The sequence below is a fragment of the Misgurnus anguillicaudatus genome, chromosome 11 (genome assembly GCF_027580225.2).
Source record: "Misgurnus anguillicaudatus chromosome 11, ASM2758022v2, whole genome shotgun sequence".
Taxonomy (NCBI): domain Eukaryota; kingdom Metazoa; phylum Chordata; class Actinopteri; order Cypriniformes; family Cobitidae; genus Misgurnus; species Misgurnus anguillicaudatus.
In genome coordinates this window covers 20,288,600-20,301,421 of record NC_073347.2, presented here as the reverse complement: position 1 = coordinate 20,301,421, position 12,822 = coordinate 20,288,600, and the positions used below count along the sequence as shown (strand labels likewise).

Genomic DNA, 12,822 nt, shown 5'->3' with positions numbered 1-12,822 from the left:
GTGTCTGTGTTTAGCCTAATGACCAATGATGTGCAGTAAAAGCTCCTGGTCATTCGAGACCAATTACTTTTTCCCAAAGGATGACACAGCCATATTGAATTTGTTTGTCACTGGACACTTTACTCTGGACCTGTATGTGATGTGACAGATAGATCATTACCTCTGTCACCGTTAGATTCATGTTCTTGGTTAAAATATTTCACTAGAAATAGCCATCACGTGTCCTATTAACAGCAGTTCATGTTACTTTTAAGTCTGTATAAAGTCATTTCAGATAATTGTTTCTAAACATAATATAAATGTTATAAATGTATTGCTGAAACACATTAAAAAGACTGAATTATTTAGTACTACTGAATTGTGGAGTTACACCACACTGCAAAAAGTGACTTTCTTACTTAGTATTTTTGTTTTCAGTAAAAATATCTGAGAATTCTTACATTTTTAAACAAAAAATATAAAAAAATGTTTTAATAGTTTAAAAAAATGTAAACAAAAAATGTAAAAGCATACACTGCAAAAAATGATTTTCAAGAAAAAAAATTCTTAGTATTTTTGTGTTGTTTTCAGTAAAAATAAATTAAGATGCTTTTTCTTGATGAGCAAAACGACCCAAGAATATAAGTCTAGTTTTTAGACCAAAAATATCAAATTTAAGGGTTTTTGTGCATAAAACAAGCAAAAAAATCTGCCAATGGGGTAAGCAAATTGAATTTTTAATTTTTTTTAATTTAGTGTTTAAGAAATTTTTTTTGCTTACCCCATTGGCAGATTTTTTTGCTTGTTTTATGCACAAAATCACTTAAATTTTATAGTTTTGGTCTAAAAACTAGACTAATTTTCTTGGGTCATTTGGCTCATCAAAAAAAGCATCTTAATTTAAGAATTTGTAGTTATTTTTACTGAAAACAAGACAAAAATAATAAGAATTTTTTTCTTGCAAATCATTTTTTGCAGTGTAAAAATCTGCCAATGGAATAAAAAAAATTCTTGAATTAAGTTTTTATGAAAAACTTATTTCAAGGAAATTCTTCTTTATCCATTGGCAGATTTTTTGCTTGTTTTAAGCACTAATTTACTTTAATATTAAAAGTTTTTATTTTTTGTCTTAAAACTAGACTTATTTTCCTAGGTCATTTTGCTCATCAAAAAAATACATCTTAATTTAAGAATTTTTAGATATTTTTACTGAAAACAAGACAAAAATACTATGTAAAAAAGTCATTTTTTACAGTGCATTAAACCGTTTTTCCACATTTCTGTGTTCAGGATTATTTGGGCGGGGCTAAATTAGTGGCTCGATGATGCAGTGGAGCTCCCGAGCATAGCCCCACCCCTAACACAAACGTGAGCCTACATTCAGGTTTTAGCAGTGTTTAAAAGTTGAATGAGACGCAAGTGGGCGTGGTTTCAGGGTAGACTGTCTCGTGCGAGATGAGGAGATCACGTTTAGCACGCAGTGTGTCCGCAGTGCCTGCTAGGACTCGTAGTACAATGCTGCACATTTCGAATTAAAGCAGGCCAAGATCAATTAAAAACATACAGTATATCATTGTTTGAGCCTGATTTGGCCCGCGGGCCTTGAATTTGACAAATGTGCTCTATACTGTAAATTCTACACTTTGTTGTTAGACAGTATTGGGATATACTGCAATTACATCTTGATGCCAACAAAACCCACATTGGTTATGTATGTATTTATGCATGAATGTAAAATTTGTTACCTAGAAATATTTGAGCTGGATGTGCAGTATAGCTATGAAACATATATCTACCATATTTGGTCTGGTTTATCATTAATTCAAATTTCCAAATAAGCCAAAAATGTGCACTAGAAAAAATGGAATTTGCTGTTAAATAATTTCAAATGGACTTTAGGTTTTATATCAAATATGCATGTGTCAAAAAAAAAAAACTGTTCCCGGTCTGCCACCTTGAATGTCATCTTTACTCTGTGTCTTCAGGCCAGGCTGCAATACGCGGGCTTATAGCGGAGGGCCGCAGGCTGGCTAACTCTCTACCGGGACCCTACAGACAGGAGCTGCTAGCAAAGTGTGACCGAGTGGAACAGCTGATGATGCAGTTGGCAGACCTGGCCGCGCGGGGAGAGGGAGAGAGTCCCCAGGCCGGTGCTGTGGCCGCTCAGCTTCTGGAAGCGATTAAAGTAAGATGGTCAGACGCGGTGTCCCCCGTGTCTATTAAAAGATTCCCATGATCCTTCATAGCAGGTGTTTGTAAAGCATGATTGCGATGTTTAGATCTTCTCAGATGAGAAGTACAGATTTTTTTGGAGTAGTGAGTGAAATACACTTGTTTATTTCCCTAATTAATAATCTATCTATCTATCTATCTATCTATCTATCTATCTATCTATCTATCTATCTATCTATCTATCTATCTATCTATCTATCTATCTATCTATCTATCTATCTATCTATCTATCTATCTATCTATCTATCTATCTATTGTAAAATATGAGCAAATGACTCCCTCTGCTGGATGGTGTTGGGATGTTGTAACTGTGCCATTTGTTTTCAAGGATCTGAAGGCAAAGATGCAGGAGGCAATGACGCAGGAGGTGTCTGATGTATTCAGTGATACAACCACACCGATCAAGCTTCTGGCTGTGGCAGCAACAGCGCCTCTCGAAGCCCCCAATAGAGATGAGGTCTGCTGAGTATACCGCATGTCTTGACAGGGTCCAGCATGCTTCCTTCTGTCATATCAAATATACCACACACTAATAACGGTTTACCCAGAAATCTAAAAAAGGGACTTAAATGAATGTTGTTTTTGTTTACATACGTGTAGATAGATCAGAAACACACATGCACTTGTAGATGGGAGAACCTGATGATTTTTTGTCTCGCAGGTCTTTCAAGACAGGGCCTCTAACTTTGAGAATCATGCCAGTAGACTGGGTGCTACAGCAGAGAAAGCTGCTGCCGTGGGAACAGCCAATAAGAGCACAGTTGAAGGCATCCAGGCAGCCGTGAAATCAGCCAGAGATTTAACACCTCAGGTATGTGTGACAGTCATGCTGGGGCAGCTTACGGTATATTTATATACAGTGTGTCTATGGATGCCAAATTTTGTACTTATGCCAACTGAAAGTGCACGTAATGGTGTGCTTGAGACAGAGCCAAGCCCTATATTTGGCCTTTTGCCACTAGGTCAAGTCTCAGGATTGCTTGTATAGCTTAGTCCAAGTCTTCTATTTTAGGATAGATGAGCAGTTTTGAAAGTGTTGTCAAAGTTTAATGTAAGCACACTGATTTAGTTTTGTTGCAATGACATCTAGTGGCGAAGATGAAGCATTTTGTGTTTTCACTTAATAATGTCATGTTTTTTTATTAATTTATATGAATCTCTGTGTTTGGCTCTTTACACGAGTAGGTCACTTCTGCTGCACGCATTTTGCTGAAGAACCCTGGCAATCAGGCGGCATACGAGCACTTTGAGACCATGAAGAATCAATGGATTGATAACATTGAAAAAATGACTGGTCTTGTACGCCATAGTCCAACTCCATTTGAAAGATCAGCAGTTTACAAATACACTTTATCTAAAAGAACATCACTAATCCTTTTCAGGTCTTGTGGATGAAGCCATCGACACAAAGTCTCTTTTGGATGCTTCAGAGGAGGCCATTAAAAAAGACATCGATAAATGCCGGGTTGCCATGGCTAATGTTCAACCCCAGATGTTGGTTGCCGGAGCGACCAGCATTGCCCGGCGTGCCAACAGGATCCTTCTGGTGGCCAAGCGAGAAGTGGAAAACTCTGAGGACCCTAAATTCAGGGAAATGGTCAAAGTTGCTTCAGATGAGCTTGGTAGAACAATCTCACCCATGGTTATGGCTGCTAAAGCTGTAGCGGGAAACATCCAGGATCCAGGTTTTTTGTTTACTTTGAGTTTTAATCTGGCTTGGTTAGATTTCTAAAATAACTTTTCAGTTGTCACTAACCAAAATCTCCTCGGTGAGCAGGTCTGCAAAAGAGCTTCCTGGACTCTGGCTACAGGATCCTGGCTGCCGTTGGGAAAGTGAGGGAAGCCTTTCAGCCTCAGGAGCTTGACTTTCCACCTCCACCTCCAGACCTTGATCAGCTGCATGTAAGTACTTCAGCTCACTATCATTTAAGGCAGGTCTTAAAGGAACACACCACCATTTCTTAATTTTTTACTATGTTCTTAGACGAATTAATACATACCTATCTTTTTCAATGCGTGCACTTAATCTTTGTACAGCGCATCGTGAATGTGTTAGCCTTTAGTCTAGCCCCATTCATTCCTTAGGATCCAAACAGGAATACATTTAGAAGCCACCAAACACTTCCATGTTTTCACTATTTAAAGACTGTTACATGAGTAGTTACACAAGTATGTAAAATAAAACGTGTCGATTTTTTTTTAAGCAGATAAAAATGAGAACTATATTGTATGGCGGAAGAGCACTTAGTTTGCAGCACTTCGACCTCGGTGCGCAGTAACATCATCACTCCTGACTACTCCCCATCTCGCTCAAACTTCCATCAATATTACTGCGCTCGTGGTCGAAGTGCTGCAAACTAGGTGCTCTTACGCCATACAATACAGTTATGATTTTTTATTAACTTAAAAAATTGGCACGTTTTATTTTGTGCCACCATACTTACTCGTGTAACTACTTAAGTAACAATCTTTAAATAGGGAAAACATGGAAGTGTTTGGTGGCTTTTTGATTCGTTCCTGTTTGGATCCTAATGCTAACTTTACACCAAACGCGTTTTGGGCGTCAAAATTGCATCTACCGCGCCTAGTTTGCCGCTTGAACACTTTGAATGCATTTGCACGTGTAGAGCGGAGTAGACGCGCGGAAAAAGCAAGCATTTGACGCGCGTCAGAGGCAAACTCTGCTTCTTGTGGGAGGGGCAAGTGCTATGCGGTTGTCTGTTTGCAAGATGAATGATTTTGATTGTGACTTTATCGAGAGAGTTACCAGTTTGTATTTGGTAACCTTATGGGGGGAAATAAACGACGCGGGTCGATAAACGTCACGTGATTCAAAAGTGAAGTGTGTATAACAACGTACCAGGTTGCCCAATGTCGTCACTGACACTCTTCCAAGCTAGGTATTTTTTATTCCTGTCTCCTCTATAGAAATAAAAACTTGTGTCATATAGCTCCGGTGCGTTGGTTGAATGAGTGACTCTGGGCGGGGCTGCCACCACAGCGGCAAGCAGGCTACTGATTGGTTAACGCGGTGCGAAATTCCGTTAAAGTTTAAATTTCTCAACTCGGGCGTCAGCCGCAAATTCGCGTGAACCGCAAAATGCACAAAAAGCACATTCACGCGTACCGTGCACAACGCTCAATTCGCGCCTGAGGCGGAAACGCGTCTTCCGCGCCGCGCCGAACGCCTCTTCCGCGCCGCGGGACCTCCTGACGCGCGTCAACGCGCCTTCACATTGACTTAACATTGAATTCACTCACGTTTCACGCCTCTACCGCGGTTGGTGTAAATGCAGCATAAGGAATGAATGGGGCTAGGCTAAATGCTAACACATTCACAACGTGCTGTACAAAGATTAAGTGCATGCATAGAATAAAGACAGGGATGTATTAATTAAGGTAAGCAGTCTAAGCACATAGTAAAATATTGAAAAACGGTGGTGTTTTCCTTTAAAAAATACTGTTCACTTATTTACCCCTCATGAGTTTCGGGTTTTGGGATGGACTATTCAACTATTAAGTGCAGGCAGTTGATTTAGAAATTTTTGCATAGATAAAGGAAATAAAATTTCCATGGAAATTGAAAATAAATAATGTTTGCTAATTAATGATGTCAGACAAATCATAGTCATCAATAACCAATTATGACACTAATGCACCTTATTATCTTCCCTTATCCTCTGTCAGGTCCATGATGATCAGGCTCCGCCCAAACCTCCCCTTCCTGAGGGAGAGGTTCCTCCCCCGAGACCTCCACCTCCTGAAGAGAAGGACGAAGAGTTCCCCGATCAGAAAGCTGGTGAGATGGTGAGCGAGCCGATGATGGTGGCTGCCAGGCAACTGCACGACGAGGCCCGAAAATGGTCCAGCAAGGTGAGTGGATCCAATGCATTGAGAGGATACAAGTTGTGTAGATCTAAAATAAAGGGGAGTCTCACAAAGCTTGTCAAGATGTTTACAAAGCTGGGTCAAACTTTACTGCAAAATGAAAAGATAAAAAATAAATTATTACATTTGTGCATTTGGCTGATTCTTTTTATCCAAAGTGACTTAACGTGCATTCAATCTATACTTTTATATTATTATGTGCATTTCCTGCGATTTGAACCCATAGCCGATGCTGTGCTATGCCAATAGAGCTACAGGAAATTGTTTTTCACATAAAAAATTAAGTTGGACCATAATGTATGTATAGTATACATTATTAATATTAACCATTTTATTGCCATTTCATATGCAACATGAGCTTGCAAAGTGAAGCATATGGGTTTGATACTGAATGAAGTAGAGAGTAAAGCTACTTCATGTAATGGCTTTAAATATCGCTGTTTGTAAAAATGATTACTTCACTGTAAAAAAAATCTGGCAACTAGCTGCCAGTAACTTACTGTAGATTTTACCTTTATGTTATTTACTGGCAACAGTTTGTTCAAAGTTAAATGAACATAAAACATTTTCAGTCTTTATCTTCTACAATAAATTACTGGCAAGTGGCAACCAGCTGCATAAATACAGCAAATTTTTGTGTACTGGATCTGTTTAGAAATATGAGCCAGACATGTTCTTCACAGGCTACATGAGATACCCCCTAAAATGACTGTTTAAATGTCACCGGGTGTGGTGCATGCAGCTGGTGAATCATTAGGTGGAAATCTTCTTGTCGTCACATTTTCATTTGTTCCAGCAGTGTCAATATTGTCATCTAATCCATTCTGTGGAGTTTTGTACAGTAGATACTGCAGAGAAATATAACTGCTAGTTAATGACTTTTAGGTCTGAGTGTTTTTGTCATTGTCCATATCCTGAAATTTGGAAATCTGTGATGATTCCGATTTCAGGAAAATAAAGTGAACGGAAACTGTCATCTATGAAAAGAAGTGTTTGCATGCCTCTGGGTCTCTAACAGTTTTGAAAAGAAGATTCACTAATGTTTTACCTTAGTGATGGAGCAATGATTTTTCTTCACAGCTGTACCCCAAAAGTACATTGGCTATGAAACAAAGCAGACTTAAAAGGAATTTAATTTAATATCTTTCTGTGTGATACAAAATTAAGACACTAGTTACTGGGAACTAGTGCTGTACACAAGCTTTCTGCAAGGACTCTTGTAGATGATAGAAGGTGTTGTATTGTATAACTTAATGCGGTGAGAGCCCACTGGTTGTGTTTGACTTATTGGTTGTGTGTCTTTTTCTTTTTGTCGATGTGTTTGTGAATTTGTCCCTCAGAGTTTCCCAATCCTGGTCCTCGAGACCCCCCTCCCAGAAAGTTTTAGATGTCTCCTTATTTAAAACACCTGATTCAACTTATCAGCCTCCTTCCAAAATGGTAAACATGTCTTCCTAATAAGCTGATGAGTTAAATCAGGTGTGTTAAATAAGGAGACATCTAAAACTTTCTGGTAGGGGGTCCTCGAGGACCAGGATTGGGAAACACTGCTCTAGATCAACTGTTCTGTCTTGTTCCATGTGAAAACTTCTTGTTCTTGTGTGTGTGTGTTTTTTTGTCTTCTTTCTGTTTGCGTATTACTTTCTTCTATTGACGAAATTTTGCATATGTCAGTACATACAGTTGAGGTCATAAGTTTACACATACATTGCAGTATTAAGGAGCAACTATGGTCCGATTCACGTTTTTACATTTCCTTTGGTGTGTAAGTGTGTATTAGTACATGTTAACGATATGCAAAAGGTACAAACCCCAAAGTAAACGATGACGCAAGTTATCGTCTCCAATGTAAATCTCTTTTCTTGAACTACAACAAACACACGGATTGTAGGCAACAGTTTACTTCCTGGGATTGGTGATGTAGAGAAGATCGACATTATCATAATTCCTCCCATCGGCTGACGTCAGAGGACCAATCACAACATACAGATTAGCTGGCCAATCAGGGACACAGTGCTTTTCAAACCGATAGGTTTTGTACATGAATCCGTGCGTTTTAGGAAGAGAGTGAAATCTAGAGCAACAAAAATGTACGGTACGTGGAAAATAATGTGTTTTTTTAACCATAAACCATGCTAACACATTGCATTATACCAAATACACAAAATAACTTTTTTTTTAGCAATGAAATACGTGCACTTTTGGAATCAGGTGTATGTAAACTTTTAATTGGGTTATTAATAGAAAATCTGCTATTATTCTGTGTAACAAACTTTAAAGGAATAGTCTACTAAATTTTTAATATTAAAATATGTTATTACCTTAACTAAGAACTGTTGAATCATCCCTCTATCATCTGTGTGCGTGCACGTAAGCGCTGGAGCGCGCTGCGACGCTTCGATAGCATTTAGCTTAGCCCCATTCATTCTATTGTACCATTTAGAGATAAAGTTAGAAGTGACCAAACACATCAACGTTTTTCCTATTTAAGACGAGTAGTTATACGAGCAAGTTTGGTGGTACAAAATAAAACGTGGCGCTTTTCTGGGCGGATTTGGAAGAGGAACTGTGTTTTGTGGCGTGGTGGCACTTTTGGGAGTACTTCGACTCGGCACAGTAACACCCTCCCTCTCCCATTATGAGAGGGAGAAGGAGAGCGGACTTTTCAGGTGAGTCGAAGTACTCCCAAAAGTGCTATTACGCCATAAAATATAGTTCCTCTTTTAAATCCGCTTAGAAAAGCACTACGTTTTACTTTGTCCCACCAAACTTGCTCGTATAACTACTCGTCTTAAATAGGAAAAACGTTGATGTGTTTAGTCACTTCTAACTTTATCTCTGGTTGGTACCATTGAATGAATGGGGCTAAGCTAAATGCTATCAAAGCATCGCAGCGCACTCCAGCGCTTACGTGCACGCACACAGATGATAGAGGGATGTATCAACAATTCTTAGTTAAGGTAATAACATATTTTAATATTGAAAATGAGTAGACTATTCCTTTAAGTAAATATTTTTTAAGTGAAATATCTTGTTCAAGAGAGGACCAAAATAATAACAAACCTTAAAATTCCTTTTTTCAACATTTTCCAGATTCTGCAAGGTGTATGTAAACTTATGACCTCAACCGTTGTCTCTTCCCTACAATGAAAGTGAATGGGGACTACAGTAGCAACTGTCAATCTACAAAAAGCACGATAGAAGCATCACAAATGTAGTCTTTAGGTGTAGTCCAATTTTTTAAGCCATATAATGGTTTTGTGAAAGAAATTGATTCAAAACTTAAAAGTCTAAAATATCACAGCTATGATTACCATTCACTTTCATTGTACATAAAAGGCTGCTTATGCCTTTTGGTTAATTTTTATGTGGAGAACCAAAGTTTGGGTTTAGATAAGAGATTTTTAGTTTTTAGTTGAACTGTACACACACACACACAGACACACACAGACACACACACACACACACACACACACACGCACACGTATAATGTATATTTCTTGGTTCAACATGTCTTTGCCCCATGAAACAAATTCTATGTCTTTCCTAGGATGATAGTTACAGTTTGCAGGTATGGTGTACCACATGTTTGTGAAATATCACAAACACAAGTAATTTCAGATTTTGTATCATCCTGGTTGAAACGTTAACTCATTTTAACACCAAAAGCTACCATATCTGCTTTTTGTAGAGAGAACTCTTCACATAGTCTTGTTTGGGGGCTTTGCTTCGTCGCTTTTTGTCCAAATTAACACAGATTTATCCTCAACTGTACACGCAAGCAGTCAACACAACACCTCCACCTATAGTATAGGCTGAATTTGATTATAAACCTTGTGCCGGTCCTTAACCAGCGGGACAGAGAATTCATTCTCTCCTACCCCATCCTAAACCCAGCGTTTCCCACAGTCCTCTCCTGGGAATCTCCATCCAGTGCCCCTCGTACTAACTCTGTCCTTCTTTCTCCCTGCTGGCTCCTCCCCTCCTCCTCCCCAGCCTGAGGCGACAGACGGTTTTGAGGCCGCTGAGGCGGATGTAGATATAGACGATGATGATGAGTTCACAGACAACGAGGATGACTTTGAGCCCGAGCTGCTTTTAATGGCTTCCAATCAGCCAGTTAACCAGCCCATTCTGGCCGCTGCGCAGGCTTTGCACCAGGAGGCCCGCAAGTGGTCCAGTAAGGTACTTTCATGGCCCCGGCGGGCCGCAGCATCCCTTCTGCATCCAGATATTACTGTGGGAATGCTGAAAACAGAAAGCTGCTGCTGCTGTTGTTGCTGCTTCACCCTCGGGTCAGGTGTGGGTTTTTTCGCTGCTGGGGTTGCCAATGACAGCGACTGGAATGGCAAGTTTGTTGTGCATTTCTTGGACAAACTGATACTGGCTTCACAAGTCACTCCCTGCGCATTTGTCATAGCCTCACGCCTCTGGTTTGAAAGCGGAGCCACTCATTGAAACGCTGCTGCCAAAACACTTTGCTTTTGCCACCTGTGAAGCCATGGATGACAGTTTCCTAATGACTTCCGAATTAAACGTGTTGAAGTCATGTCACATGCCTGTTTGTTTGTTTTTGCACTTGAGGTTTTTCCTAACCATTTACACGAACCACGTCATAGCCACTGCGGGATAATACTTTTTAACACACTGAAGCTCTGCATGCATGTGTACAAACACGACTGCCTCACTCATGGAAAGCATAGAATTTTATTCAAGGTAAATTTTGCATTATCATGTATATTTACAAAGGTGGTTTATTCGTCAGATGGGTACGAGCTGAAGGAAAATACATACAACTTCTGAGGGGATGTACAGTACTGTGGAAAATTCTTACCACTATGCCATCATTAGATTTGTTGTTTTTGCAATGGTATAGTGAGCATATATAATATTTCTCAGTCTCTTTATTATACAACACAACCAGAAAATACAGGAAATTCAAATTTGTAAGCAGTATTAAAGACAGAATAAAATGAGTTAAAGTGTGACTTCCTCTGATACAAAGCAAGAACCTGCAGGCTCTCTTAAAGGTGCCAAAGAATGCATTGATACAATATGTTCAATTGTTCTCTGATATTTACAAAGAAGGTATGTAACTTTATTAATGATCCTGAAACAATGTCCATTTACAATCTTAGATTATGCCCCTAAAATGAAGGTCTGTTATTACCTTATTTGGAAGGGTCATGAATAATAATGTTGAGCTCTGCTCTGATTGGCTGTTTCATGTCAGTAGCTCACAACAGACCATATTATGTGTGAGTGTGCATCAGACGAAGATAAAGATTTTGAGGAACAACCATTTTTTCGGAGATTGGACATTTCTGTTCTAAATTATAATTTTAGTTTAATTGTTTTTTAGTATGGACCTCGAAACGTAACTATAACCAGAGGCGTCATGCCCATTCAAACTGAGGGGGCACCTGCCCCCTTGGTTTTTTGAGCCAATGGATTTTGCATCCAACCTCAAAATCAAATAAGCGTCCATTAATCTGTTATTTGACTTTTAATCTGTTTAATATGCACAATATTATACATTCTGTGCTGCATCCTTGTCACTTTTCGGAGATTTTCGCCCTTTTGATAGTGTTTTGATCAGGTTACATTACTTTTATTCTGGCGCCAGCTGGCGCTGCAGTCAGCGCAGTCGCAGACGTCATCAGCGTCTGGGCGCGCTCACGGGCTCTCTGCTGTTGCTGGCTTGCTGCTGCATTTGGCTATCTGAGGAATTAAAACGTGTTAGAAATGCTCACAACATTTCCAAACCCCAGTATGGTAATGTGCAGTTAACCTCCTCTGTGTAGAAAATGTATGGTTTTAAATGTGACCGTCTCAACGTTATATTAGTAGAGATTCATCTTCTTGGCACAACGCCAAAATTCACCAGAGTTCACGCGGGCGTGGAATCTCACACGCTCACATGAGGTAAAATTTAATGCAAAAATCTGTTCCTCTAATAATTTTATCTAAACATATTTTTTAAAATCATTATTGAACATTAAAATCAATCACGTGGCTATAGCTTATGTCATTTTCGTTGTTTATATACTTTATGGATTTAAAATTACATTAATTTTATATGATAATGTAGTTGTTGTGCAAAATGCATTAATGACACAATTAAACAAGCCATTAAGACTTGAATAAAACATGCCGTTTCAGATGTAAATATGATGCAAATGTGTCATTATTCCGATTGAATAGTATTTGATATTAAAGTTAGTCATCACTCTTATTTTGGAGGTTTTTGCATGAAAGCAGGGGTTTTCAGATTGTTAGAAATGTAAGTGCCATGGAAAAGACTGAAAGCTCTATAATTTTTCGTTTGATGTCTGTGTATGGACAAATTTCTGTGAGCTGTTGACACTGTGCCCCCTTAAAAAAAATTGGTGCATGACGCCCCTGACTATAATGTCAATAGTAGAACTTCAGCATAAACACTTTTTTCCCACCTGATGAACGATAAACTATTGACAGCCAATCAAATCTATTTGAACTTAAGTGCACGCGCACTTGAAATGACAGTGGAAAAGCTCAATGCGGAGGTCTATAACATAAAATTACCTCAGGTATCCAGCGCTGATGCAGTTGCTGTGAAATTCACTACGTAATGCTTTTTTCCACCCACACTGACTACGCCAAAGTGTAAGATATTAACTTAGATTACACAAACTAGATTCACTGTTTAGACTTAAAGGGACAATAAGTAGGATTTTCCCCCAT

At 39.0% G+C, this 12,822-nt stretch overlaps 1 protein-coding gene across 4 annotated transcripts in view; it reads left to right on the top strand.

The window, feature by feature from the left end:
- vcla (vinculin a) overlaps positions 1–12,822 on the top strand; it is a 52,183-nt gene that overhangs the window by 34,277 nt on the left and 5,084 nt on the right. For 2 of the 4 annotated variants that reach the window (XM_073873262.1, XM_073873261.1), the window contains exons 12-19: positions 1,965–2,164; positions 2,540–2,668; positions 2,873–3,022; positions 3,397–3,505; positions 3,594–3,896; positions 3,989–4,113; positions 5,899–6,084; positions 10,096–10,284. In XM_073873262.1, the coding sequence (XP_073729363.1) occupies positions 1,965–2,164; positions 2,540–2,668; positions 2,873–3,022; positions 3,397–3,505; positions 3,594–3,896; positions 3,989–4,113; positions 5,899–6,084; positions 10,096–10,284 (1,391 nt within the window). The remainder of the gene's footprint in view (positions 1–1,964; positions 2,165–2,539; positions 2,669–2,872; positions 3,023–3,396; positions 3,506–3,593; positions 3,897–3,988; positions 4,114–5,898; positions 6,085–10,095; positions 10,285–12,822) is intronic. The other 2 variants (XM_073873264.1, XM_073873263.1) reach the window with 1 other exon arrangement.